At 36.0% G+C, this 27,729-nt stretch overlaps 1 protein-coding gene across 1 annotated transcript in view; it reads right to left on the minus strand.

The window, feature by feature from the left end:
- TRIP11 (thyroid hormone receptor interactor 11) overlaps positions 1-27,009 on the minus strand; it is a 29,406-nt gene extending 2,397 nt beyond the window's left edge. The window contains exons 1-19 of the mRNA XM_023927687.2: positions 25,216-27,009; positions 22,716-22,792; positions 21,676-21,786; positions 20,316-20,591; positions 19,467-19,535; positions 18,602-18,767; positions 16,376-16,738; positions 15,656-15,696; positions 14,487-14,690; positions 10,460-13,489; positions 10,114-10,254; positions 9,701-9,894; positions 8,598-8,761; positions 8,178-8,281; positions 7,843-7,942; positions 4,128-4,209; positions 3,215-3,329; positions 2,442-2,564; positions 1,038-1,185 (exon numbers count right to left, since the gene is read on the minus strand). Of these exons, the coding sequence (XP_023783455.2) occupies positions 1,038-1,185; positions 2,442-2,564; positions 3,215-3,329; positions 4,128-4,209; positions 7,843-7,942; positions 8,178-8,281; positions 8,598-8,761; positions 9,701-9,894; positions 10,114-10,254; positions 10,460-13,489; positions 14,487-14,690; positions 15,656-15,696; positions 16,376-16,738; positions 18,602-18,767; positions 19,467-19,535; positions 20,316-20,591; positions 21,676-21,786; positions 22,716-22,792; positions 25,216-25,354 (5,647 nt within the window). The 5' untranslated portion in view covers positions 25,355-27,009. The remainder of the gene's footprint in view (positions 1-1,037; positions 1,186-2,441; positions 2,565-3,214; positions 3,330-4,127; positions 4,210-7,842; positions 7,943-8,177; positions 8,282-8,597; positions 8,762-9,700; positions 9,895-10,113; positions 10,255-10,459; positions 13,490-14,486; positions 14,691-15,655; positions 15,697-16,375; positions 16,739-18,601; positions 18,768-19,466; positions 19,536-20,315; positions 20,592-21,675; positions 21,787-22,715; positions 22,793-25,215) is intronic.
- Between the last annotated feature and the right edge of the window lie 720 nt (positions 27,010-27,729).

The raw sequence follows: 27,729 nt of genomic DNA on the forward strand, positions 1-27,729 counted from the left end.
ACAACCCAAGCTACCCAAAAAAATGTGCACATCTGACAGCCAAGATGAAAACCCTTTGCAGTTCACTTCACCTTAGCAATGCCAGACACAAAATATCTGCAGAAATAAGGCACATGCACTAAAATGCAGAGCACAGGAAAGTTTCCCAATACATGGCACAGCTTCCCCAGGGTCAGCCTGATGAAAACCCCTATAAATAAACAGCACTTTGTAACATCCAACTACTTTAGGTGAATTGAAAAAGGGTTTTTTAGCATCTCTCTCTATCTCTGTACATACATATAATATGCAGGGGTTTGGTGTTCAGGGTTTTTTGTTTTTATTTTCTTTTGAGTTTACAGCTAAGTTTCAAACAAAACAAGCTTCTGCAAACCAGCAGGCCTATACTAAGGTGAAGTCTTAAACACATATTAAAAAATTAATAATAAACCAGACCAGTAAAACTGAACATTTGAATCTTAAATAACTTAAAACAAAAGTATATTAATTTAACATGCTTAATATAAGCCTAACTGTTCTCTTTGATTTTTCTAGGTCAACACTCCTGCACTGCTTACAGAGATTTCATACCAGGCCATATACTTAACTGATTTTACTTTGGTCCTCTCTGAGCAACCAGGTTCTACACACCAGAGAGACACTGCAAAGTTGTATTACTTGCATTTTTCACTCACTTCAACACAGGCTGATCAACAGGGATGCTGAAAATCAGGATTGGTTTCACTGCTACACCATACGAAGTTGTCTACACAGCAACTGTTTGGCTCTAACAGGTGCTGTTAAATTCTTCCTACATCAAAGGGAATTTGGTCCCTCTAATCTTCTGTATTGAGAGTTTAGAAAGTGAGGTATAGATGCAGTGGGAAGGAAATATAGGAGAAGAATTAAAAAAAGAAAAAAAAAAGACAAAGTAGGACATGGTTGGGGAGAAGAAATCAAGTTCATAATTTACAAGTGGGGAAGCACAGAATCATTAAAATCCTCATTAAAATTCCACCAGTAGTTATTTATGTTCTGTGTAAAGATTTGGAAGTTACCTTGCATTTGACTGTTGGGTGGAGTACTGCTATTTTTACCAGTTCCTGCTGCTCCTAAAGGTTTCATGTGATGAACAGAGAGCTTGGGTGGGGGAAGGCTTGGGCAAGATTCAGTTTCAAGGAATTTCACGAACAGTTCTGAAAAAGACTGTAAAAAGCTACTAGTTATTATATTTCATTGATGCTCTGGTGAAAAGTACTAAGTCAAAAATATGTGTGTATATATATATATATATATATATATATAAATAAAACAAAAAGCTGTCAACAGCCTGCAATCAATTTTGTACTTGTACTTGATACTAAGCAGCTCTCAGTGAGTGACAATGAAAGTTATTTTCAAAATACACTCTTTGTTGTTGTCTCACTAAGAGGCATTTATATATAACTGATAAACTCTAGAGAAAACATACATACTCCTAACATAATTCCATTATTGATTTAAGCCAGTTATTTAAAGAATTACATGTTATTACTGACATCACAGTATTTCCTTAGTCTTTGCTCAACCAATCTCTCCTCCAGAAACACATAAAACCCCATCTTTTCTCTTAAAGCTCATGTATGCTTTATTTCATAAAGAATCTCAAATAAAGGAAGCATGGAATGATTAAGGTGTTGGTAGCATTACAAGATAAAATTTGTCTTAGTAAAGCCTGTATTATTCACACAAAAGCATTAATTTTTCTCTTTTACTTCTATTGTTAATTAGACCACAGTCCTTTAGTGGCCTCTGTACCTGCACCATTTTAGGGGGAAAAAAACAATCCCTACACTTCAAGATGATTTACAGGAATCCATTCTCAATATTTCTAGCTCAATTGAGCAAAAAAACAAAGTCAATCCAAAAACTCCAATCCCTCAGTGCTTGGTCCTTGAGTACATTATTTATTGGCCTGCAAAATAGAAAGTTCCATAGAACTTTAATAAACTGCTCCCATGGATCATACTGTGAGATCTGCTGCTTTACAATATTTGAAAACTTATAATACCAGTTTTATATGCTGTACATAAGACACACTAGCTGCAGCAGCTGAAAAAGCTTTTCAATTTAAATTTGAAGGAGATATGGGAACACAGTCATCAAAATATGTGACAGTCTTCTATACTGTTCAGTATTGTGGAATTCCATACTCTCACATGAAGTCTATAAGAACAATGAATGCAGGAACCAGTGGAAGAGTAGTTGTCTTCTTTATTAGCCCAAGACTTATCACTGTATAATTTCACTGTATAATTTTCAATGTCTAAATATTTCCTTAGTGCAGGAAAAAAACCTTTTGCCAAAGCAGCTGCACAAAACAATTTACACAAGGTACAGCAGCATCAGTAAATGAAGCTCAATATACCGATGAATTCCCCATTTTTCCACTCAAACCAAGAGAATGAATGATTAATTCTTACACTATTAAAAATGTTCTGGTGAGTTGGTCTCAAAGGCGTACTAGGAACACTCTTTGACCCAGCTCCTCCACCAAGCCAGCCAGTCACCCATCTTGTAACCCCTCTTTGCTCTTCAGATAACAACTAGAGAAATATTTAAAGAAAACAAAGTTAGGAAACAACAAAAATAAAACAGCACATAAAAGAAAGTGAATAAATATGGACTGCAATGTCACATAACAATGTGGTACTCTTAGAGATAAATAAAAAAAATTATTTTTGTTAAAACCATATTCTCCACCTCCCAAAGATGGGCAGTCTAAAAGCCTGGCTCTTTATTTAAGAGTAAAAACCTCACATTTTTCACAATAACTACTGGTACATATATAACAGGCTTACTTTTCTGTAACTGATATATTACAGCTACTCTACACAACAGCACAAAGTTAAATCCTTTCCTTGCTAAATTAGCATTCCTCAGCAAAATTAAATCTACCCTATTAAAACAATGTTATCGAAAGATTAAGATCATCAGATAAAAAAAATTAAAAAGTCCCACATAGAAAAAAAGGTGAGACAAAAGAAGAAAAAACACACTTTCCCCACAAAATGTGCAGGGACAGTCACATTTAGTTCAGTAGCAAGTAATTCCATTTTCAGGTAAGGATACTGAAAAAAAGAAAAGGAAAAGGTATGAAAAAAGAGAAAAAAAAATGAAAAAGAAAATAAAAAAGGAAGAAAAAAGAAAAAAAATTAAGAAAAAAAAGAATGCTTAATTTTCTGCAAAGTATTACCTGATCAAGTTCCTCCTTTTTCAGTCCCAAGATACTTCCCATTAACCTTAACACTTCAAGACGTTTATTTTTTGGAGTATGAAAATGTCCAATAAAGAGATTTCTCATCAACAGTCTGCAGAACAAAAGAAGGCACTTAGACAAGCTGCTATTGTGTAACAGCTGATACCATAGTACTGATGCATTTATTCCTCATACTCTTGCCTAATTTACAGTATAGAAATTAACACATCAGATAGAAATAACTAAAAGGTACCTCACCAATTTCCTCTTTCTGTAAATTATTACGTTTCTTACAGACTGTGGATTTGGACAGTATTAGCAATATTGTATGCAGTAAGGTGAAACTGAATGGCAACATAAGCAAATTTGGATGTATATACTACAGTCAAGTAAAATGCTTGTTCTAAGATTTTGATTTAGAAGAACATTTAAAAAGAAAGCTCTGTGTACTTCCAAACCAAGACATAATGATCAGGACAGGGGAACCCATCTGCCTATCCTTGTTTCAGTTCTGCTGGGTAGAGAAGAAAAAAAAAGGACCAAGGAAGAGATTTTCATGACATCCAGGTGATGCAGACACATGAAAAGGCTTGCTGTTGACACCTTGAACATTATAAAATAATTTCATTAAGAACTCTTATCTCCATTTGCAGAGCTCATGCTACGGAAGTTCACTTCTATTTAAGAAACACATCAGTGAGCCAAAGTCACATATCTATTGGTTTTACTAATCAAAATGACTATTTACAACCACCAAGCAATTGAAAAATGTCAAAATAATAAAAGTGTATAGCAAGACAACATTCAGAAGTACAGTCCTGTACTACTCTTATAACTGTGAGTGCCACATCTGCACATTGAGAGGAATAAACCAAAAAAACTTAGACCAAATCTTTCCTGAAAGACTTACTTGTCCACTTTTCCTTCTGTGCTGTTCATAAGGTTCATTAATTTATTTTGTACATCTTCTAACATTTCTCTTCTGATCTCACCTATAAATGTAATGTCACAGGAAAAGAAACAAAAACATGAACTTTGAAACATTATTGCAAAATTTATCAGTAACACATACCTTCATAAATATTGCTATGAACCATAAAATCAATGTGATTTTTTTATAAAAAAGTGCCAAGTAAGTCATTGCTATTTGAAAGCACAAGCTGAAATTTCAGGAACAATACTCAAAGCTGAAGTACAGGAACACATGTTAAATAAGCCCATTGCAAAAGGTCTGATGAACTGCTCTTTTCTGTCTAAATACAGAACTGGAAAGAAACTCTTCAGCAAGGTCTGCAGTCCTGTGGTGGCAATCTTTTTCATAATGGTCAAACTCCATGCTGGCATCAGGTCTTTCTGATCTCTGGCCTTAACCTCCAGTATTACCAAGCCCAGGTATTCCATGTACCCTACTAACAGGTTGCTTCAAGAAGCACCAGAGGAGTTCTCAGGTTTCCTAGATGAATTACTGGCTAGCAGAACAACATCAGGAGTTTGCTGAGGGCCTGTTCTGCTTGGACCTTTTCCACCCCTCTAATTGATGCAAGTTCTGGAAACAGCTTGCTGGGACACACCGATGCATCACAGAAATAGTGTTGTGCTTCAGTATTCAGTACACTGGCAAGAGAGACAGGCATATGCAAGATTATCCACACTTTTGGGAACAAAAACATGAACGGAAGAGATGGAATGCCACAGCTTTTACACACCAAAAACAAGACTGAGAGAAAAATAGCAAACACTGCAGTCAGGCAACATGGCCTGCAAGCTGAATAAATAGGCCAGAATTATAAATCAGTGAATGTGAGGTGGCCTAAGACCATAAAGACCACAAAAGCTTAATTTCTCACCAAACTGGGGTTCTGCAAGATACTACTTCTGAAGCCTAATAAAAGTACAATTAAGCCTTATTCACACATGAAAACTTGACAAATATACTATAACATGGACTGTCTCTGTGAGGGCCAACTCCACCCTACAGGTAAAAGTAGAAAGGATGAATTTTTTCTCCTCTCCCTCTATGAGGTTTAACGCTTACCTCCAAAACCTTTGGAAAAACTGCTAATCAACTTAGTTTTTAACAATATTTGGGCTCATGTTAATTAAAAATGCTTCATTAAAAACCACAGAAGACACACTTTTGTTTTATCTATCTCAGTTAATATCTAAAAAGTTTCAACATCTTTGTAAGACAAATGACTTTTATGAACTTTTAAAGTCAAATAATCTGTGGTGCATGGAAAGGATTCCACTCATTTCCACACTGTCAATCTCTAACAAGTACATGCCACAACTATGTTGACAAAACATGGTTCCCAATTAACACCAGTAACTCTATGAGAACTCATAAAGAGATTTTGTACGTACAGACATTAAAGAGCCAGTCTGTGAAATGGATACAACCTAATATGCCCTATTCAAATACTCCACGTCTTTATACAAACATTTTACATCATAAATATGAATTTTAAGGAGTACAGAATAGAACAAAATAACTAATATCATGCTGGGAAAGTTCTTATTCAAGGAACACACAGAGTAATCTCCTCATTCAAAGCAAGTTAAAAACTAAAGCAAAACATGTATTATACAACAATGTATCTTGTAACAACTACATCATATGCATCAAAATCCACTCCAATAATGTGACAGCTCTTCAGCGCTCCTCTCTTAACATACCAGGGTGAGGCACAGGAGACTTAATCCAGGGTTTTGAAGTTTACATTTATGTAAAATTATGCTACTTTGTAAATATAGTTAAATAGGACACCAATACTTGAAGGAAAACATAGCAAACATAATTATAAAATGATACAGTTGCATGAGCATACATAGGTGAGTTGTTATTTGGATGTCCACAGAATAGAAAGGAATGAGTTATACTACCAATTCCACAAAAAGGATAAACAAGCAGCATCTGAAAACAAATTTCAATTAAATTTTACACTGTCGCTATTTATCTACAAAGCAAGACAATTGTGAGTTGCTTTTTCAAATTTTATTCACTTCATTTATTCCTTTATGATGGATTTAAATAAAGTATTAATAATTTAAATGAAATGAAAAATATTAATAATTTAAATGAAAAAAGATTTTATATTAAAGAGGATCAACTTTTCAGAACCACTACACAGCTATATTCCATCCAGAGTGACTATGCAATTTATCATTAAACATATTTTTTAAATGGAACATTTCCCTCTAAAATAGAATCTTACAGCTGAAAAGGACTTAAAACACGTACTTTGGGTGTATGAAAAGACTAAGTAACAAAAAGGTCCTGAGCCAAAATTCAGCATGGACTGCTGTGAACCAGACATTTACAGTCTCTAATAATTTGTTAACCATTTATGGCAATCCAGAAAACTGCATCTGGTACATCTTATACTTTTCCATTAAAATCACTTCTCCTGCCAAAAAAATCCATAAAGAAATCCTTCAAAGGATTTGGCTAAAAAACAGTGTCTGGGAATGTATTTGGCCAATTTGCAATAAGACATTTTATGTTTTCTTGTATAAATAGAGAATACAAAGTTTTTTTTTCTATAAAAATCACAATTTACTCTACAGCAACATTAAAGTGCTGTTTCCTTTATGCAACAATTCCATTTCATTTTTTTTAAGTAAATTGCTTGCCAATACAACACTGCTTGATACTCAGTGTTCTCTCCCTCCTTCTTATGCAAGGGTTTAACATCAAAATTAAACAGTAATGAAGAACTTCCCATTTAAGAGTGCAGTATTTTCCTATGCCAAAGTTAATTTCAATCCAGTGTGTTTGTGAACTTTTGCTGACAATGTCTGTGGTGAGACATAAATATACAGATCAGTCAGTTCAAAACCAGATCATTAGTTGTACAATCTGTAGCAGTTTGAAATTTAATTTAGCTTGTAAAATTCATATGTGAACTCAGGGAGCACTTCTATGATGCCCACCTGGATGCCAAATTGCACTTAGAACTAAATTTAAATAAGTACCCATTTAAATATGTAGCAGAAAAGTAGTAACTTTTTTGTAGAGTTCTTGCTGGAATCTTGAAGACTTTCAAATGAGACCTCATACCATGTATCTGTCATAAGCAAGAATGCTGCAAGAGAACATCACTTATTACAAGGGTAAGACTGATTATCATTATAAAAGGAATAGTAATAATTAGTTGTGTATGTTCAAAGCATGAGTTACCACTGCATCCAGCAGAGATGGCAGTCACATCTGTGCAAGAGCTGCTTCCTCTACATCTCTTACCAACTGCACACCATTATCTCCACCTCACTGTACTCCTGTAACTATGTAAAATATGGTAGCTACTTTGGAAAATCTGACAACATTTTGTATTTCACCAACTTTTAAAAAAGACACTTACAGAGCTAAATCAACTGTCTTTGTATTTACAGGGAAAACCTCCCCAAAACAAAAAAAAACTTCTACCAGGCTTTCTTTTGAAAAAGATGACTAACAGAAGGTAAATAGACTTCTTCATATTTGCTTTATAAACAAAGAAGTCCTCATAATGTGGCAAAGAATTAGTCTCTCATAGGATATCAGTTTTGGTGAGTTTCTCAGAATACTACATTGTCTCCTCAGCTGATTAAAATATTTTAAGCAGAAATGAAAAAAATGTATTTACCTTCTTTCTTAAGCTCTTCAATCTGCTCCTCTTTGATGTCCAGCTGCTCAGTAAGCCTGGATGCTGCATCCAGGGCAGCATTTGCCTCTTCTAAACTCACCTAAATAAGAGGGTAGGAAAGGGACAAAAAAAGCATAGAGGTCACTATCACAATTATCCTAATACCACACACATCAAACATAACAGGTGAAGAGACTGCAATCACTTGTTCACACAAATAACTGTATTGTAAACACCCTCAGAAAATAAAGGGTCAGCAGAAGAATGCTACTTTGCTTGCTCAATGAAGAATTACAATTTAGTTTGACAAGGTTCAATTTCATTATTTAGCCCACCTGCAGTGATGCAACTTTTTCTTCTAGGTTTTCTGCTTTTTTCTTCCATTCTGCACTCTGTTTTTGGTGTCTCTCCAGTTCTGCTGAATACATAGCTTTTTCTTCTAGAAGATTAAAAATAAGAGAAAAACTCTTAATTTAAAACATGTAACTCATCTTGGGATATGCAATTGCAAAACCTCAGCATTATCATATCTAGTCTTCATGAGGTAGACCAATTCGTTCCAATTTCATAAATGTGATATTGATCAACAGTTTCCACAGAATTGTTTTTTTAAAGTTTTTAAACAGACAACAGATTCTGAGGTTCGGGCTATCAAAAAGAAAATGAGGTAACGAATACTTCAAAAGCACCAAAATTTGGTAACTATTTCAGTTGCAAAATACTTGTAATCTTTGCTATTTCTTGACAAACCTTACCCTGTTGGAACTGCTCTAGTACCATCTGCAGGTTGGCCAGAGACAGTGCATACTGCTTCACTTGGTCCTGGGAGATGGTCAGCTGCATCACGGTTTCATCTCTCTGCTTGGAAACTAGGTTTAACTGCTCTTGCAAAGATTCAACTTGCAGACTAGCCTGATGACTTAATGAAAACAAGATACATTACTTAAGTAACAGATGTTATCATAGAGAAAATGAAATCCCAGCAAAAAACAGCTTACCAAAAGTTTTTCAGCTCAGTTTTCAAAAATTACGGCATTTTTCCCCCCTCTTTAAAAGCACACAAAACCAATCTAAAGATATTTTAAAGAAGTCTGGCAACAAAATTTTGACAATCAAAGAAAAGATCCCAATTAACTTATTTTTTTTGAAATGCATTAGAAAAAAATCTAGTTTTTGTTCGTTATTATAATAGCATCTTTACAAAAAAGAAATAAAAATCCATATCTTCCCAGTTGTCTGTTTCAATTACTATGAATCAATAGGTCTATTATACCAGTCTTTACTTTTAAACCCAGCCTCCAAAAACTCAGTAAGTTGCTACTTACTAGCAACTGATTGCTCCATTTAATTTCCAATTGTGTAAAAATATTTTAGCCTCTCAGATTCTGCTACCCATGAGAAATTCAATGCATCTTGCCCTGTATGTTTGCACTAAGAAGGAGGAAGTTCAGAGCAGTGTACACTTTCCATTGGTATCAGGCACAAAGTAAGAATGGGTATCTCGAAAGCAATTCACAACCCATGGCAGTCAGGTGTGCATTGAAGTGTATAAAATAAGACTCTTCCAAACTGAATGAAGCCTTGACTTGAAAGTAAGTCACTTTTTTAACACACAACTAAATTAAGGGTTATTTCTTTTTCTCATTCTAAGCACTGTTGACAATAGTTGCTACTAAAAGAAGAAATACTTTAAATTCTCAACAGTAGCCAAGTATATTTTAAATCATCCTCTTGATTCTCAGTAACAGAAGTTCAAATATTTTTCTTTTCTCAAGTGCTTAGCATGCTACAGGATGGCAGCTCAGTATAATAGAGGCATTGGCACAGTTTAGTTTACTGTGATATTTAAAAATACTACCTGGCATTCTCCACTGCAGTAGATGAGGATGCAAGTTTTTCTTCCAAAATCAAAACCTTTTTTCTTAGCTTGACCTCTCTGTCTTCTGCAGCTAAAGCTTCTCTGGTGTAGGAGTCTTCCATTTCTAAAAGGTGATTCCGCAGCCTCTCCAGTTCCTGATTTAGGCGCTGCTCTTTCTCATGCAAATGCTGTACCTGTGTAGAACATACCTTAAGTTGCTTGAACTATCACTTCTTATAAAAAAAAAAATTAAGCAAATGTAACACATGCCTATGGAAGAATATTGCAAGTGTACTAATTTTAAGTGCTTTTAACAAGTGATTGCTACTAAAATAATAAAAAAAAATATTACAGATGCAATTTCTTATTATTTTTTCATTTATTTCTTGCAATTATAAATTGTTTGGTAGTACCTCACTCTGCAGGGCACTGCTCTCCATTTGCTTCTGTTTGAGCGCTACCATGACTTGATCTCTCTCTTGCTGAAAAGTAACAGCTTTTTCCTGCATTGACTTAACTTCATTTAACAGCTGATTCAATTCTCCTGTCTTGCCCTGTTGAAGACATATACAAATATTTCAAACATGGCCAACAGTTTTACCAGAGGCAGTCTTTGCTAGGAAGAGTGTAAAATACTACTGATCTAACAAGGAAAGGGCAGGACATCTATGGCCTTGCAGCACAGACAAATATCCAGGAAGAATATTATTTTGAACTTATCTAGCTTAAAGAGATAGTCATAAGTATGAACGTACATACCTGTTCTTTGTCTTTCAACAGCTTCTCAAAAGCAAGAGCTTTTTCCTTCATTGAGTGAGACTCAAACTCTTTCTCTTTCAGCATCATTGAAAATTGCATGTTAGTCTCCTGAAGTGCACGGAATTCTGTTTCTTTTTCTCTGCACCTTGCAACTATTTTTTCATTTTCTTCTTTCAGTTTTCGAATATCCATTTCTAATATTAAATTTCTTTCTTTTAGATTAGTTACAGCTTGCTTTAAAAGCTCATTTTCATTTTCTTTGTTACTAAGATTTTCACTCACGGAAAGTAACTGATCACTTTTAGATTTAATTAATATATCTTTTTCCCTAAGTGACTTCTGTAACACATCATGTTTTTCTTTGATCTGCCTCATCTCTGATTCAGTCCCTTCTTGACTCCTTCTTTCAAGCTCTGATGCTGTAGCAACAGAATCAGATAATCGCTGGTTGTTTTCCTGTAGAGTCCTAATAGTTGAATCTTTTTCTTCTAACTTTTTTTTCAGCTGTTCCAGCTCTTTTTGAAGGAGTTTACACTCCTCACCGAGCGCTTCAGGAGGACTGTATTGAACACCTGAAAGCTGTGAAACAGTGGAAGCTGTTGCCAGAGATGGTGTTACCAAATCCAGTTTACTCAGGAGAAGATCCTTAGTGTTATAAAGCTGCCCTATGCTGTGTTGAACTTGTGCTAATTCCTGACTAAAACTTTTCAGCTTTTTCTCATTCTGCTCATAACTCTGAATCAAGCCATTATAATCTACCTGCAGCCTTGAAGTACTATCGCTTTCAACTGAAATTTGTGCCTGAAGCTTCTGTAATTCTTCTTGGAGGTGAGCTGACTCATGCTGCATGTTCTGGACCGTGGTTATTACTTGTTGTTTCCACTCTTCCATTTTCTTTACTTGCTGTTTTAGTTTATCACGTTCTTGCAGAAGTTCCTCAAACTGGTTACTGTTGACACCCCCTGCCCCATTATCAGCACCTGTGCTGGATGTCTGTAAGACAGTCAGTAAGGTTTGGCATTTTTGAGTTAGGGCATCTATTTCAATATCTTTTTCTCGAATGATACGGGATAAATTCTGAATAGTTTCTCTAGACATGTCTTGACTGCTGTTCTCAGATCTACTGGATAACCTTCGATTCTCCTCTTGCAACCTCACCAAAGCTGCTTCTTTAGCAGCGACCATGTCCATGATATTACGATACTCTGTTTTTAACTGACTGTTTTCCCTTGTCTTTTCACTCAGAACTGCTAGTACTTGTTCCCTTTCCAGAACATAAGCTTGCAGCTGCTGCTGAAGGGAAAGAACATCCTGCCTGTAGGAAGCTGAGGAAACTCTAGCATTAAGAGCTTGTATTTCTAAATCCTTCTCTTGAATGATTCGAGTAAGTTTACCAACTTCATCCTTAGACAACTGATCAATTTGCTGACTTAGAGAAACATTCTTTTCATTTAATAGCTTAATCTCCATCTCCCTTTCTTTGATACCTTTCACCAGTCTTTCAATTTCAGCTTTAGATAAGTCATGTTTTTCATTTCCATTTTCTCCATTAAGAGTCTGAACTTTGGTTTCCTGAAAAAGATCAGAAGAATCAGTCTGAATAATCTGTCTCTCCTTGTGCAACTGCGTTTTAATTTGTTCAATTGTTTTCTGCAAAGTTCTGATTTCCTCATCTTTCTCTAAGAAGAGTCTTTCATGTGTGACATTCATTTGTTCACACTGAAATCTGGACTCATCTATTTCCTTTCGCTGCTCCTGCAGAGATTGCTGAAGTTTCACTGTTGCTTGATTCTGATCTTCTATTGTTTTTTTGTGAACTTTTATTTCTTCTTCAAGATTATTCTTTATCACTTTTAACTGTGTTACCTCACTTTCAAGTTCAATAATAATATCTAAAGTTTTAGGCTCCACCCCTGGTGTAGATCTACTTTGCTGATCCTTAAGGCGTTCAATTTCTTCTTTCAAATGATTATTTTCTTCCTTCATGACTGCAAGACTTCTGTCTTTTTCCTCCAAGTTCTGTTTTAAGACATCCTGCTTTTTTGAAACTTTAATATATTCCTCAAGTTCCTGCTTCACCTGTAAAGCTTGATTTTTGTATTTTTCAATGAATACCTCTTTCTCTTTTATGAGATCTGTCAACTGCTTTTGTCCTCCTAAGCTAGTAGTCAACATCTCTTTTGTTTCTTGATGGTCAGTTTCCATCTGCTCAATGGTCCTTTTAAGCTCAGCAATCTTAAAGTCTTTCTCTTGATGGAGCTTAACCAGGCGCTCATGTTCAAGCTGCAATGCAGTTGTATCCATACTACGCGCATTTGATAACTCTTCAATAGTTTGCTTATAATTATGCGCTTGTTCCAAAAGCCTCTTCTCTGTCTCGTTTAATTCACTCTCTAACTGCCTTTTTTCCATTTTCAAAGCCTCCACAGCAGTGTCTTTTTCCAAGTAAACTTTCTTTTTCTCAGAAATGGCATCATTTAACTCCTGTTTTAGTTCTTCAATGGCTACTATCAGCTTTCCATTTTCTGTTCTGAGATTAGACAGAGATTTCTGTAGATCTTCGTTTATTTGTTTATTTTCTGAAACATCATTCTGTAGTTTTGCAATTTCTACTTCTCTTTCTTTTAGAATCAGATCTTGACAAGTATAGCTAGATTCCTCATTACTTTTTTCTGTTAACTTGTTCAAGGATACATGAAGTTCTTCCTCTCTTTCTTTTAGTCTCTGCTGCAACTCTCCAATTTCTTTTTTACTTTGCGAATTACAGTCCTGAGCTTTCCTTAATTGTTCCTGAAGATCTTTAATATTATCTTGTAGCTCCTGCTTAGTTACATGCAAATCATTAAGTGCATATGAACAGTGGCTTAGCTTTTCTTTCTGACTCTCTAACTCTTTCATAGTTTTTGTCTTCTCAGTTTCTAATTCTGATACTTTCTTTCTTTCATAATCGATGTCAAGTTTCAGCTGTTTGATGATACTATCAGTTTCTGTGTGTTGCTTTGACAGCTGCTCCTTCAGTGTAATCATATGCTGGAAATGAACACAAAACAGAATTCATTGGGGTAGCATAACCAGCTGAACTATGCATTCATTCACATTTATCCTCTAAACAATAAAGAATTTAAAAAATTGAGAGGATAAAAATGTTTCTTAGTTACCAACATAAACTGGCAAGTAGGATCAACTAGTAATGATAAATTAACTAAAACCAAATATCAAATAAGAACAGATTAGATTTCACTACAAACAAAAAAGAACACCACCCTTAAAAGAACCTTAACTACCTAAATGAAGAAATAAAAGAACTACTTAAAGAATAGAACTGTCAGAATTTGTCAAGACATTTGGAATTCAGCAAACATCTACTGCTTAAAAATAGGGCCCTACATTTAAATTATCTGTATATTCTATTTTCAACTTTTTGTTTCAACATACTTGTGTGGATTCATTTCATAGGTGATTAATTGGTAAATCAATAATTGAAAACACATGGCCTGCAACTCAAATTTACAGGTCAAATATACTGTGATAAAAAGGTATAATTTAATTCTGATTATATATAATTGGTGATTTTTTTACTCCACAAAAGCTCATATTATAAAGAACTTGCAATAAAATAACTTAAATATTCAACATAATTAAAAATTATAAAAGAAAAAGTTTCAAAAACCATTTTAATGATAATGTCATAAGACAGATCAGAATATTGCCAGGATAAATTTCATCAGAAATGCTGCAATGAAAAATCAGGGACTATGTAACTGAGCTTGTAACATCTCTTACAGATAGATGACATACTGTATTACTTCTTTGTCTAGAACAAGTGGGTTTTACTTGCACTTCTGAATTTCACATTCAGATGGTATAGAGAAATACTAGCCCCAAGTATTTGTTTTTAGGCCTCAAAAGGTAACTTGTATTTCCCTGCTATCTATGTTCAAAGATGAACTTAAAACACAAACACAGGCACACACAGAATTCTAAACATTTATTCAGCTGTTCAATAATTAGTTGTAGTATGTATTACCTGAGTAGCTTCTTGATTCTGCTTGTCTAGTTCTTCCAACTCTGCTATTAATGTTTCTCTTTCAGCAACACTTTCATCTAATTCATGTTCTTTCCTTTCCAAATCTTGTCTTAACTGATTTATTTCTGAGTTTTGATCCTCTGTATTCGAAGAAAGAATATTCTCAAGTTTATGTTGTGCACTTGTCAGTTCCTTCTCAAGTCCCTCAAAATAAAAATAAAATAAAAAAAAATGGTAAATATCAGACTTTATCTTGCTGAAACTATATTAGACTCTCTAAGCCTACAAGAATACTACCCCAGTTAAATAATCTTTGATGTGAAATATTTCTCTCTACCATTCATACATACCCATTTATTTCTTCATCACTTGGTTTAGAAGTGCAGTTTATACACTTCTGCACAAAAAGCTGTGGTATGGTAAGACATTATATCCACCTCTGAGGTTTGGATTGACAGCTGGGATAAACTATTATAACTGCAAGAGCCACCTTAAACATGACAGGCTGCATAGTGAGACAGGAAGTTTTAATCAAGGGCATCTAAATTACATCATTATGACAAATGCTATGGGAACTCCTGAATGCATGCAAAACACAGAAAAACTCAGCTGAAAAATACTACTGGATACAAAATAAAATAAACCAAATCTCTCAAGTCTGAGAGTTTATAAAGGACCAAGACAACAATGCCAAAAACTAAAGGTGTGTTATGTTCCACTGCTCCACTTCATCATTAAGATGGAATGCAGTATTATTATGAGAACTACACAGAAGAGAATTATTTCACAACTGTTAAGTGCCGAAACTAAAACATGCTACAGCAGAAGTGAAAAATGACTTATTTTACAGAATGAACTATTAGTACTTTAAATATGTATGTTACAGCTTTCTAGGTAACAATAAGATAGGTAGAATTTGAATGGTTTTCCTAGTAGAATGCACTGTGGAGTTTCACAAGTAAAAACGTATTGTTTCTATAAATTCTACGTATAATTACAGAATTAAACTACAATTTTTAATTAAACAACAATTATTTCCTTTGACATTACAATGTTATTTAAGTAGAAATGCAAATATAAAAAAAAACAAACAAGCTACCCAAATCTGTTTTCCATCAGTTACTACTGTTATGAACTTTTTTGCTGGCTTAATTTAGAAATTGCTTTACCTGATTTAAACTGGAAAGTCTTGCTATTTCGTGTTCTGCTTCTATAAAGGAAAATCAATTCAAATAGATAATTTACTACTTTTAAAACAACAATAAAATCCATTCTCCCACCTTGCCCAAATAGAATTCTGCTGCTCAGAAGGGAATAGTTTCACAGCATTTTGTGATGCAAAGCATCAGTGCCATAGAAGATTCAAATATACCATCAGTCACCACACAAAGCAGAGTATTACTTTCACAACTGATCCCACATTAGGGGGACTTTGGTACTAGAGTTTATTAGTTATGAAATATTAAAATATTTTCTACCTAGAGGTATTTTCTTAGACAATTAGGTTGGTGTCTCCTTAAGGAGAAGATATTAGCAACCGAGTACCTTTATATACATACACAAAAATACACTTTTTGAATTTAAACAAACAACATCTGTTGAGGCTTACTTACTTCTAAAGAGAAGACCCATCTTAAACAGATATGGTTGGCAGACATGATTACTTCCCTAATCAGAAACCCCTATGATAACCATGCTAGTCCTAACAATTCTCTTTTCTGCTTCACCTTACTTCAATGGACAATACTTTTCTAAATCAGCAATACTTTATAGGCACATATTCTCATATTCAGTTTTAAATTCATAAAATAAGTCGAGTTTTAAAAGTGAAAACTTGTGAAAATATATAAAAATAAAAAATAATAATAAAAAAATCATAGTTTTAGTACCTAACAATGCTTGCTGTAGGCTGACAACGTCTTGTGGTAGTGATGTCTTTGACTGGAGCTGCTTCTGTTCCTTCAAGAGGGCATCTTGCTCTGCCACAGATCTTTGAAGCACATTAAAGTCAGATTTAAGCTTTTCATAATCTTGTGCTATTTGGGCTTTTTCTAGCTTTACAAATTCTTGCTCTTTCAGAAGATTTTTGTTTTCTGCTTTGGCAGAAGACAGTTTGTGATTTAATTTTTTTATTTCATCCTCTAGGTCCTTTACAACCTGCAACTCTTCTACCTGTCCTCCATCTAGACTCTGAGCTTTTTTTTTCTGTTCAGTAATTTTAGAGTCATCCATGGCATCAGTGCTCACACCATCTAAAAGACAAAAAAGATTATATGCAATATTAACCCAAACCACTACTCTAGATCTTTTACTTCTCTTCTTTCACCTCTTCTCCTGACAGAGGGAGATAGACTAAAACAAAGACCTGGTCACCATCAACAGAAAGCTTGGTTGAATAGGTTTAACATTTGAAGCCATGCTATACATATTACTGGGATAAGTAAGTAGCTTTTTGAATATTTTCACATGTCTGGCTCAATATAATTTTACATGGTAAATGTTGCAGACATATTTTGTCTGTAATTTAATTAGAATATATTTGATCCTCACCTCTCTTGCTGAGGAGATGACAATCTAATTTATCAAGATTTGGAATCTCTCAAATTTCTAAGAAAAAATTTACCAAATCCCAGCTAATTCAGATTGATGCAAAATCCATTTATAATTTAATTAATTAAATTTCAAAGATTTGCCAAATGGGTTATAGGGAACAATTTGCTCCAAATAATTTGCTAAATGATGCACAAAAGTTTTCAATTGAAGAAAAACATTTTTCAGAATTAACCTTTTTACAGATCCATCATACTGCCATACTATACTGACGTTTGTATTTCTGTACAATCTTCTATAATTTCCAGGTAAGTTAGAGAGTACAAAAAGGCATTATCAGAAGAGTGCAGGGAAAAAAAAAGTTAAATGAATGCACACTACTTGTGAATTCACTTCAAATGTGTGTCAGCTCAAACACTTGACCTTGCCCTAGTCCCTATTATCTTGTCAGACAGAATAAACAAAATAAAAATATAAAATACTCTAGTTTCTCAAAAGCCACTAGCAGTATTTATTCTGCAGGTAAGTGGAAATATAAAAGATAAGGAACTTGTGCCTTCAGCTTCCTTAAATTAGTCCTGCTGATAATACGTATGTGAAATGAAAAAAGATGTTAAACCTTAACAGGCATGTGATTTTAAGAAATAAATTCCGTATCAGTACTACCTTTTAAGTTAGAGAAGCTGTGAAAACACTTTCCTTCTTTCCAAGAAGGGAGTAGATTTCTTGTTTTAAAAGGAGAGTATATACTCTTTAGAAGTCCAAGTTTTACCAGGTAAATATAGAAGTTTACAGGCAAAGCTTACATATTTGTGCAAAGAAGGTTCTCCAGGAAACCTAACTGACATGACTATTTTTAGAGAGTATGAAGTACTAACATGGCAACAAAAAGTAACTTGTGGGAACTACTGAGCTTCTACATTGTAGTTATGCCACACACTAAGGTGTGGTTTCTGGCGATCATAGAATCACAGCTTCGGGTTGGAAGGGCGTTTAGAACATCTAGTTTCAACACCTGTATCATCATGGGCAGAGGTGCCACCCACTAGATTAGGTTGTTCAAGGTCCTATCCAATCTGGCCACAAACATTTCCAGAAATGGGGCATCCACAACTTCTCTGGGCAACTTGTCTCAGTGCTCTCACCACCCAACCTTTGAGCTTTTGTCAAGTAACCCAACTGGCACATAGTACTTCTCACAAAAGTTATTTTTTGTCTTGCTACTTTCTTATTATCAATTTGGTATATCTTATCCCTACCTATATCCAGTGTAAATTGAAAAAACTACCCAGAAAGTGCAGAATTCAGAGCACAATTGGTATGTATAGAAAATGACCCTCCAGCATGATATGTGCCACAGATGAAATGCTATCATCCCAGTGTTCAAGCCAACCGGAGTGAATAAAAGATACAGGACACTTGTCTTAAACATGAAGCTGAACTGAAATTGAAATTTAAAATTCTAAACGTGATGCATTTGATATCTCTTGTATTGCTACATGCATATTCAACATTTTAACCAAAATTCACTCTACATAAAACAGAAAGCATGTGGTAACAGAGACCTTGCTGTAACCGAGTCTCAAGCTCTTCAATTCGCTCTTCATATTCGCGCAGCTCTTCTCGGTGTCGGCGACTTATCTCTACTAACTTCTGTCTCTGGGCATCCTGCAATACTGACAGCTCATGCTGATGTTCATCTATTTCTTGACTTAAATTCTGTCTGAGCTCCTAAAAATATCATTAGAGAAACAAAATGACAAAATACAGTATGGTGTCTTCTTATGAAAGAAATAATACAATACAAAAGAAAGAAAAAAAGTTTTCCCCAGTCTAATTAAAGGATTTATTAAAGGATTTCTCACAGAAGTCAAGTTTCTTGATTTTTTTTTTGATTGGGATTTTTTAAACAGGTGGAAAAAAATTCTTTTAAAAAGTATGTTTACACAAATAGTATGCTCTACACAACAGCAAATATTAAATCAATGCAAAGCAATTACTAGTGTTACATACGAAGTGGATGCACTAGGAAGCATTTTTAGTAACTTTCTAGGATGACATATAAAATCCATATTTTACACCTTCACCTAAAAAAAAGGCAAGCTGCTTCTGAGCAGGGAGAAATTATTCTGTGTATCTAAAATACAGTCTCATAACTCATCAACAGCCTCACAAAGTGATTTACCCTTGTAAGTACTAATGTCACTGTTTCAAGCTAACATACTGTAATTATCAAATCATACAAACACCCTTCCTCAGAGTAACTGTTTTTAAATATTGTACTGCTGACTGAAGTGTTGCTATGCTACTACATGCCCCCGTGCATCTTTAATGCTGTCATAATAGTGCTAGTTAAAATATTTACAAGTCATGTGACTATATGCAAAACCATGAAGAGCAAAGCACAAGAAGACTAATTTGTCAGCTTACCTTAACTACATTTTGTAGTTTGCATATTTCACTTTGTTCAGCATCATTTGTGCCTTGAACTTTGGAAGACTGAAAAAACCCAAACCACATATCCATATGAAAATTGTGATAAATACATGTATTTTTATCTAAATGGTTCCTCTGTTGATATTCAAAAGTAGAAAACAACAAAGCCAACATGAAGCAAAATAAAAATCCACTGTAATTTTGGTTTTTAAAAAAATATATTTTAATGGAAATATTCTTATTTTTCATGGATTTTGATTATTACATTACTACATATAATGGGTAAAAGTTTGGAGTGAGGGTCTGCCCATAGTAAGACAATAGGGTTGCTTGAGTATTTTCACATGGGAAAAGCATACCTCTGAAATCAGGCTATACCTTGAAAAATGGTAACTCACATCAGCAGCCACTTTATAGATTATGTTCTTTTTTGTCTCAACAGACCATGAATTATAACTGACATATCAAGGACTGGGAGAAGAGAAAGCATAAGAAGTATGCAAGTATACAACCATTACTTTGAACAGTATTGTGCTATCAATAAAAATCAGTATCGTAGCCAGGAGGATGGGAAGTATTTTTTTGCAAGGCTGAAGTTGCATTCTAGGTGAATGTTCATTAAATCCTTTACCCAACTTGACAAATCATGCATAAAAGCATTTGGAAGTTAGACACTGAATGTGTCCTTAGTCATGTGACAACATGAAAAGTTTCAGCTTTTCCATCAAAACATGTTGCTTCCATGAATTTTTCAGCATGAACTTTCAAAAGATCCACCAAATGCAATGAAAACAATGATTTGGAGGGGAGAGGGAAGGGCAGGGTAGAAGAGAAACCACTCACCACTGCAATCTGCTTCCAGTGGTCAACCTCTGATTCAAGCCTGGAAACTTCATTGGACAATCTGTTTATCTCTTGCTGTGACCAGATTATATCTCCAAAATCCATGTCATCTCTTTCAAAACCTGAGGAATGTCTGACCTCTGGAACATAGGAGGCCGATGCAGTGGCTGCTGGCAAAACACCAGCTCCCAGCTGAGAATTCTGAGCAGCTGTCTGTACTTTCTGCAGTTGTTCCTGTAGTGCATTCTGTCTGGCTTTTAGATGGCTGATTTCCACCTGAATACACAAAATAAAATGCATTGTTTGAATAAGAAGAATATCAAAATACACTCCGCTTTACCCTTTGTAGCCTTATGTAACGTGAACCAAACAACACCCCCTAGGAAAAAAAACTGATCACTTTCACTAAAAAAAGAAAAAAGCTCCAAACATTCTCATAATGGAGGAAAAAAACCACCCTTAGCTCAAATGTCATAAAGTACCTCACACAAAGACACAGGATTTTTTTAGCAGCCAAGGTACACAAGCAGTACAACAATATCCAGGCTAACTGGTTATACAAAATATTTAAATATATAAAGAGGGTATTAAATATATAAAGAGGGATATGAAAGTTAAGCAATATATGATGCTTTTCCAGTTATTTTTATTACTTACCATCTTTTATGCTTAACATCTCAATGTAGTGAAAATTTACTTATTCACAATAAAGTGAAATTGGCTGCATGTAATTTTCTTGTAACAATTCTGTTATTGTATTTAATAAGCAGAATTTTCTACATCTCATAGTTCTGCTTCCTCTAGTTCCCATATGAATTTGTGAATAGATCAGAAATAAAACTCCCTTATGTGTAACTCTCAGCATGCTGGCAACTTTCTTCATTTAGGTCTATGAAATCTCATGTTATACAATAGATTATGAAGCTGATGCTTCCATCACAAAGGGTCATTTCACAAATTTTGAAAGCTAGCTCTGTTCTCTGTAATCGCATACATTAAGATAAAGTAATTGCTTCAAATGTGAATTTGTTCCTGTTGCCTTCTTTAAAAGTAACTGAATCAGAAATGCAAAGCAATGGAGTGTCTCTCAGTGTTCTCACACTGATCCCAGAAACAACAGAAATTCTGACAGCTGCACAACACTCCCAGAGCATTTTCTCTTGTTTCAACTATCTCCTAGCAGCTTGGCTTACATTACATGATTCAATGAAATATGTCTTAGTCTACTTTAACAAACCAAGAGACCATAGCTGTGACCAGCATTTTCACTGGAAGAGAACAGACACCATAACAAAGGCATTAAACAGCACAACAGATAAGTTTATTGGATATACTCACTGAGAAATTTTCTGTGTCCTACCTCTTTCTGTTGAAGCTGATTCCGGTACTCAATAGACAACTGCTTTATTTGCAGCTCTGCAGCTTCATGCTTTTCTTCTAAGTCACTACAGACTTTTTTCAGTCTGTCATTCTAGCAAAAATGAGAAATGAATGTTGATAAACTCAGAACAGTTCTTAAAGAATCAGAAAAACCCAAAGCTACTGGACAGCAAAGCAGTTAAACTGTACAAATGTCTCATGTTATTTCATTCAAAACACAGTAACAGCAACGTGTGGGCCCAAAATCATGATCATGTCCAAGCTTTCCATTTTTATATGGCATGGACTTCAGCTCATTTTCATAAAACTGTTCTTGATGACCAGAGATCAATACCAAGAATTAAAAACCTCAGGGCTGAATTACAGCTTAGCAAGATCCACAGGAAGAATTTAAGAACAGCCACAAAGCACAAATTGCAGTTAATATCCAGTGTTTTCTCTCTGACCTCAGCCAAGAGCAGATGGCAAGAAACTAGAAAGAGGACAAGAAGGAACAGTTATTCCCCAAAATAGTATCTTAACTTCACAATGCTCTTGAGGCCTGAAGGCATACATGAAAGTTCCTTATTTAGAGACATAAATAAAGTCACAAGACCAACAAGTCCTTTATGAGAGTGCAGAAAGTCACTTTCCATGAGGGTACGTGAGATTTGTAAGTGGTTTTGGAGGAGCACGAGCAGCCTATGTCAGAATGACCAAACAGCAGGACAACAGAAAGAGAACAGAAGCAGGGGAAATGCCCACTCTTTTTAGACCCAAGCCTACTGCTGCAGTCCAAGTCCACCTGACAGGGCAGGAACAGTCACAGTTAGCAAAAGAAGACACCAATGAACATGTGTGTCCCTAACTCTGATGGCAGTTTGGCACAAAACCAAAGTCACACTCTAACACCACTGTTACCCTTATTTCCAGATTTTCCCAGGGACAAACAACTTCAGTGCAATATTTCAACTTTATACAAAAAAAAGTAAAAATTCTATGCATTGCTTTAAATTACAATAGTGATCTGAAATTTCTTACTTCAAACTTTTGTGCTGCATTAATACTTTCTATTTCTCTGAGTCTAGAATTGGACATATGCAGTTCTGTCGCTGCATCTGAAAGAAAGTGAAAATTTTCATTTTAATTACAATCCATTCAATCTGTTGAAAGACCAGTTATTAATACTTATCTTACTTCAGACTGCTTTAATGTTCGTTCCTAGGTAAATAACAAAAGCTGGTTTTATCAGAACACTGTAAAAATTATTTTTCAGGCAGTCTTTCTGCATCTAATTTAGTTCACTCATATTTAGACTTTAAATCAAATCAAAACCCTAACAGATTAGGATGAATTTAAGCTTTAAAGTAAGGGAGATAAAAATGTTTTACTTGACTATTTTGTGGCCCTGAATCTGTTTCTCATTTCAGACTTGCTCCTGACCTGAGCTGTGTGTTTCTCTGTAATGCCACGAGAGGTTTCAAAACAAGTATTAATTCTATTGAATATGCATAACAGTGACTGAATTTTCAAAATAAAAAAAACCAAACCACCCACACTCAACAAAACCCATATAACAAAACATCAACCCCATGACTCATTGTCTCTAAAAAGGTGATATATCTACCATCACAGTTTATCCAACAGAAAATGTAATTCCAGATACATTTTGATGATCAATTGTCCTCAAATTGCCTATGAGTTTATTTCTCCTATGCCCCACACTTAACAGACAGAAACACCACATTTCCTTTTAGCAATGAGAAATCATCCAGAACTGACTAAAAAGAAACCTTGACAATACTTCACAATTTGAAATAAGTACAATTTCCAAGTAAATACTGTATTTCTTAATTTTCCAGGTGCTGTTTAAAACTGAGACAGCTCAAGCACTGCAGAGGCAACAATCTACACATGAAAACTGTGAAATGGAAGATGTACAAGTCCATAATCCAGGAACAACTGATGGGAGTCAAAACACTGAATTTAAGGGATAATATGAAAACCTAGGAAACTTTTACCAATTAGCAAATTGAAAAAACACAAACTGTAAGGAAGTACATGAAAAGTGTTGTTTAGGCCACACAGTATTTTAAGGTCTTTACAGAAGAATACTTGGAAGTCACTAGATTTTTTACACCCTGGAGTCTAGTCACCCATGCAAATGTTCTGCTGTGAAATTTTTAGGAAACTAAGGCTGCTCACAGCAGTACCCAGCAGTGAAGTACACCTGGAAGTAACTACTAAACATCAATACATCTCTCTTGCACAAACTCATCCCCAAATGTGTGAGTTCACAATTTATCTTTAAAAAAAACAAAACAAACACCCTAGAAGACTGCACAGCTCAGGCACATAAAATAACTCCCCAAACAAAACTACTACGGATTTTGAAATTTAAAACATTTCTAAGTAAGTCTCTCAGAAAAGTGAAAAAAAAAAATAAAAATTCACAATTGTCAGAATTTCTCTCTTCTGAGCATTTTACCTGTGCACCAAAAAGTCCATCCATATGAAACCCATTATATCAGCTTGCTAACAAGGTCTATACAACTTATATTTCTATAATATTCTTTCACAATGCTTCATACATGAGAGATTATAAACAAAGTAGCATTGCTTAATTTCACATTTAAGATGACTATTCAGAAGTCTTAGCTGTTCTTTGTGGTTTCTATTCTTAAAACTTTTTAAGACATCTAAATTTTAAAATAATTTATAGTTACAAGATGGTAAACAATACAAGGGATATTAATCTACTGATACTTATTACCACATTATACAACTACTTTACTAAAGTTTTTTTCAAAAATTTGTAAGCAAAAGTAATTATTAAAAATTTGAGAAAAATATTATATACTGTATATTATATATATTATCTATAGAATAGATTTGCTATTGGTTTATAGAATATCTTACTCTGATGTCTCTGGTTTTTTTATGTTCTAACTTTCTGTTTTAAAGATAAATCGTTCTAGCCTCTAATCCTTATAAAGCAAGGCCCATGTTCTCCTACTTGGCTGTAGGGTAATTGTAGAACTCGACAGGTTTCTCTGGGCAGAACTGAAATATAAACAAAACAGTGACAAACACTGAACCTTCGCCTGTGTGACACGTCAGACTTAGATCACACCAGTGGCAAAACAACCTCTGTACGACAACTCTACAGTTTTATGGAACCGGTGTAAAAGCAGCTAATTAACTGAGGGTTTAGATAAACTAAGCAAACAGAGAGGAAAAAGAGTGTTGAGTGCTGTCATTCCAGAGCAACATAACACTTGGCGGAATTCATAAACCTCTGAACAATAAGCCTAAAACATGTTCACACCTGCTATTAGAACCTGGAAATGTATTTGTGTATTCCCCAGACCCTGAGATCACAAGAGCGGAACAAACACAAAAACAAAAGCAGCAAAGCCAGCAGCATTCGCGAAAGGCACCAAGCCGCCAGCAGCAGGCCCCGCCGCCGTCGGTCCGGAGGGGACCGGCGGCCGGAGGAAGAGCTCCCTCGCGGAACCAAGCCCGTCCCGAGCCCCCTTACCGCCCACTTCCTCCGCGCCTTCCAGAAGGATGTCCTTGGTGAAACTAGAGATCTGCCCGGTGAGCGACGACAGGCTGTCGCCCACCTGCCCCAGGGACTGGCCCAGCCCCGAGCCCAGCCCGCCCAGCCACGACGCCATCGCGGTTCGGAGGGCGCCGGGCCTCGCTCGGCCCTGCCGGGAGGCCGCAGCAGCCTGTTCCCGCGGGCCAAGGGGCCGCCTCCGCCTCCCTTCTCGCTACAGCGGGTCGCGGCTCCTGCTGCGGGCTCAGCACACCGGGCTCGGCGGCTCCTGCTGCGGGCTCAGCACACCGGCCTCGGCGACTCCTCCGCCAAAGCCTCGCGCATCCTCCCGGCTCCTCCGGCTCAGCCGCTCCTCCCGGCTTGTCTTGTCCCGTCCTGGCTCAGCGACTCCTCCCGGCGGCTCCGGCCGCTGCCACCTCAACGGCCGCCATGACACCCCTCCCAAACACCATAGAGCGCGGCCGCTCGGGCTAGAGCGCCGCCTGGGAGGCGGATGTGGCGTGTGGGCGGAAGCAGAGGATGCCGGGATGGTGGCGGAGCAGCAGGCGGGGCGCGGAGGGCGGCGTGGAGCCCCGTGTGATTGTGGGGAGCTCGCCCGTCGGGATGGACCTGTGCCACTAGCAAAACAGTGTGCTGTGCACGAGATTAGACACGATTATTGTTTGAAAATGTGTTCTCAAAAACCACACAAGATCTTGAAGCCCCGGCTGCTGTGGAGTACATGTAGGATGTACGTTTGGATGGGGAAGAGGTGACTGAGGGGACCTAATCTATGTCTATCAGAATCTCAAGGAGAGGTGCCAAGAGGCTGGGTCCGGGCTCTTCCCGCTGGTGCCCAGCAGTGGGACAAGGTTTCTGCAACGGTCAGGACACAAGATCCACCTGAATATCAGGAAAAACTACTCTGTGTAGTGACTGCACGCTGGAACAGATTGCCTAGAGAGGCTGTGGAGTGGCCCTCCCTGGAGATACTCAGGAATCATCTGAATACTGGGATCACCCTACTTGAGCACGGAGGTTGGACCAGATGATCCACTGTGGTCCCTTCCAACCTGACCCATTCTGTGAGTCTCGGTTGTATTTCCAGCCAGAACCCCAAAACTGCTCCAATTCAAAATTCCCTTTGTTTTCTGATAAAGTGAGGTATTTTAACTTGGGACTACAAGGAGTTACAGAAAATGAAGTTTTGTACCAGTCAGAATGACACTGTTATAAAAAAATGCAGATACTGGAAATAAAATACAGGGCAGCTGGCTCTTTAACTATTTCAAATTGATAGCTACATAAAAAGATGCATAATTAAAGCATCACATCAACAGCAAAATGAAGCTGAGAAGAGTAGGTGGAATCTTAGATTTCTTAGAAGTCTGGGAATGCAGCAGGTAAAAACACAGGTTCTAGAGTTGTAAGTGGGCAAACATTACCAGACAGACATGGAACAACCTGCTTGTTGCTTCCCAAACAGGATCTTGCAGAGTCTTGGTGAAGGGTTCATGGCTGGCCTGCAATAATGTATTACCTTTTAGCTTGAATAGCCTCTGTCACAGGCAGCTCTAAGGCTGAGCATGGTATGTGGTCCAGGAATTTAGAAGTTAAAAGTTCTTTAGTTCTCTAACAAAAATTGTTTTCCCTCGTCTTCACTGAACAATTTTTTCTATCAGGTTGATAACTGATTTTACCAGTATATTAATTTAATGGTACACTTGTCACCCTTATGATTATCCACAATAAAACCAATCATACCCCACTTCAAATCCATTTCTGGCTAAAAAAAAAAAAGCATCAGTATTGTAGGAAAGTACAAGTGCTGTGACAGCATGGAATGCAGACATGTACCTTTATCAGATTTACTAATTTGCAATACTGAGTTTAATGGAGATGAAAAGTTTACAATGATCAAAAGACCCCTTTTCATTGGTTTAACAAAACCTGTATGGGTCCTCATGACAGTAAAGATGTGCCATTTAGTGTCTGGCTAAATAAATTTTATGGGAAATTGTCTTGGCATTTTTTCAACTAAGATCATGGATGTCCTGCACACATATAAAATATTAAGGGATGATAAAAATGTGGTGGTTAATTTTACAATGCCAAATAAGGCATATAGTCAATAAAGCAGCATAGAAAACTTTTTGTACTGCTCTTTTTATTTACTACTCTTGCAAAACTAGAAACTCTTTAGCATTGCAAGTAACCTTTTAGCTGACTGACTTCATCCATTGTTAATTAGGGGCACTCTGTGCCATCCAGTATACTCTGTATTGACTAAGCTACAAGAGCAATGTATTGTGTCACAAAAAGAATGAGTATTCTGGCAGCAAAGCAGGAAACTGTACCTTACTTTAAAAATTAGCATACCATATTTAAAGATGTAACATAATTGGCACCAACTTCCTTTCTTAACAGGAGTGTCTTTAAGCAACTTTTGGAGTATCAACAGATGAAAAGACATCAGAGATGATGAAATGTCAGCAACAGAAAACTATCCCACTG

The sequence above is a fragment of the Cyanistes caeruleus genome, chromosome 6 (genome assembly GCF_971803275.1).
Source record: "Cyanistes caeruleus chromosome 6, bCyaCae1.hap1.1, whole genome shotgun sequence".
Taxonomy (NCBI): Eukaryota; Metazoa; Chordata; class Aves; order Passeriformes; family Paridae; genus Cyanistes; species Cyanistes caeruleus.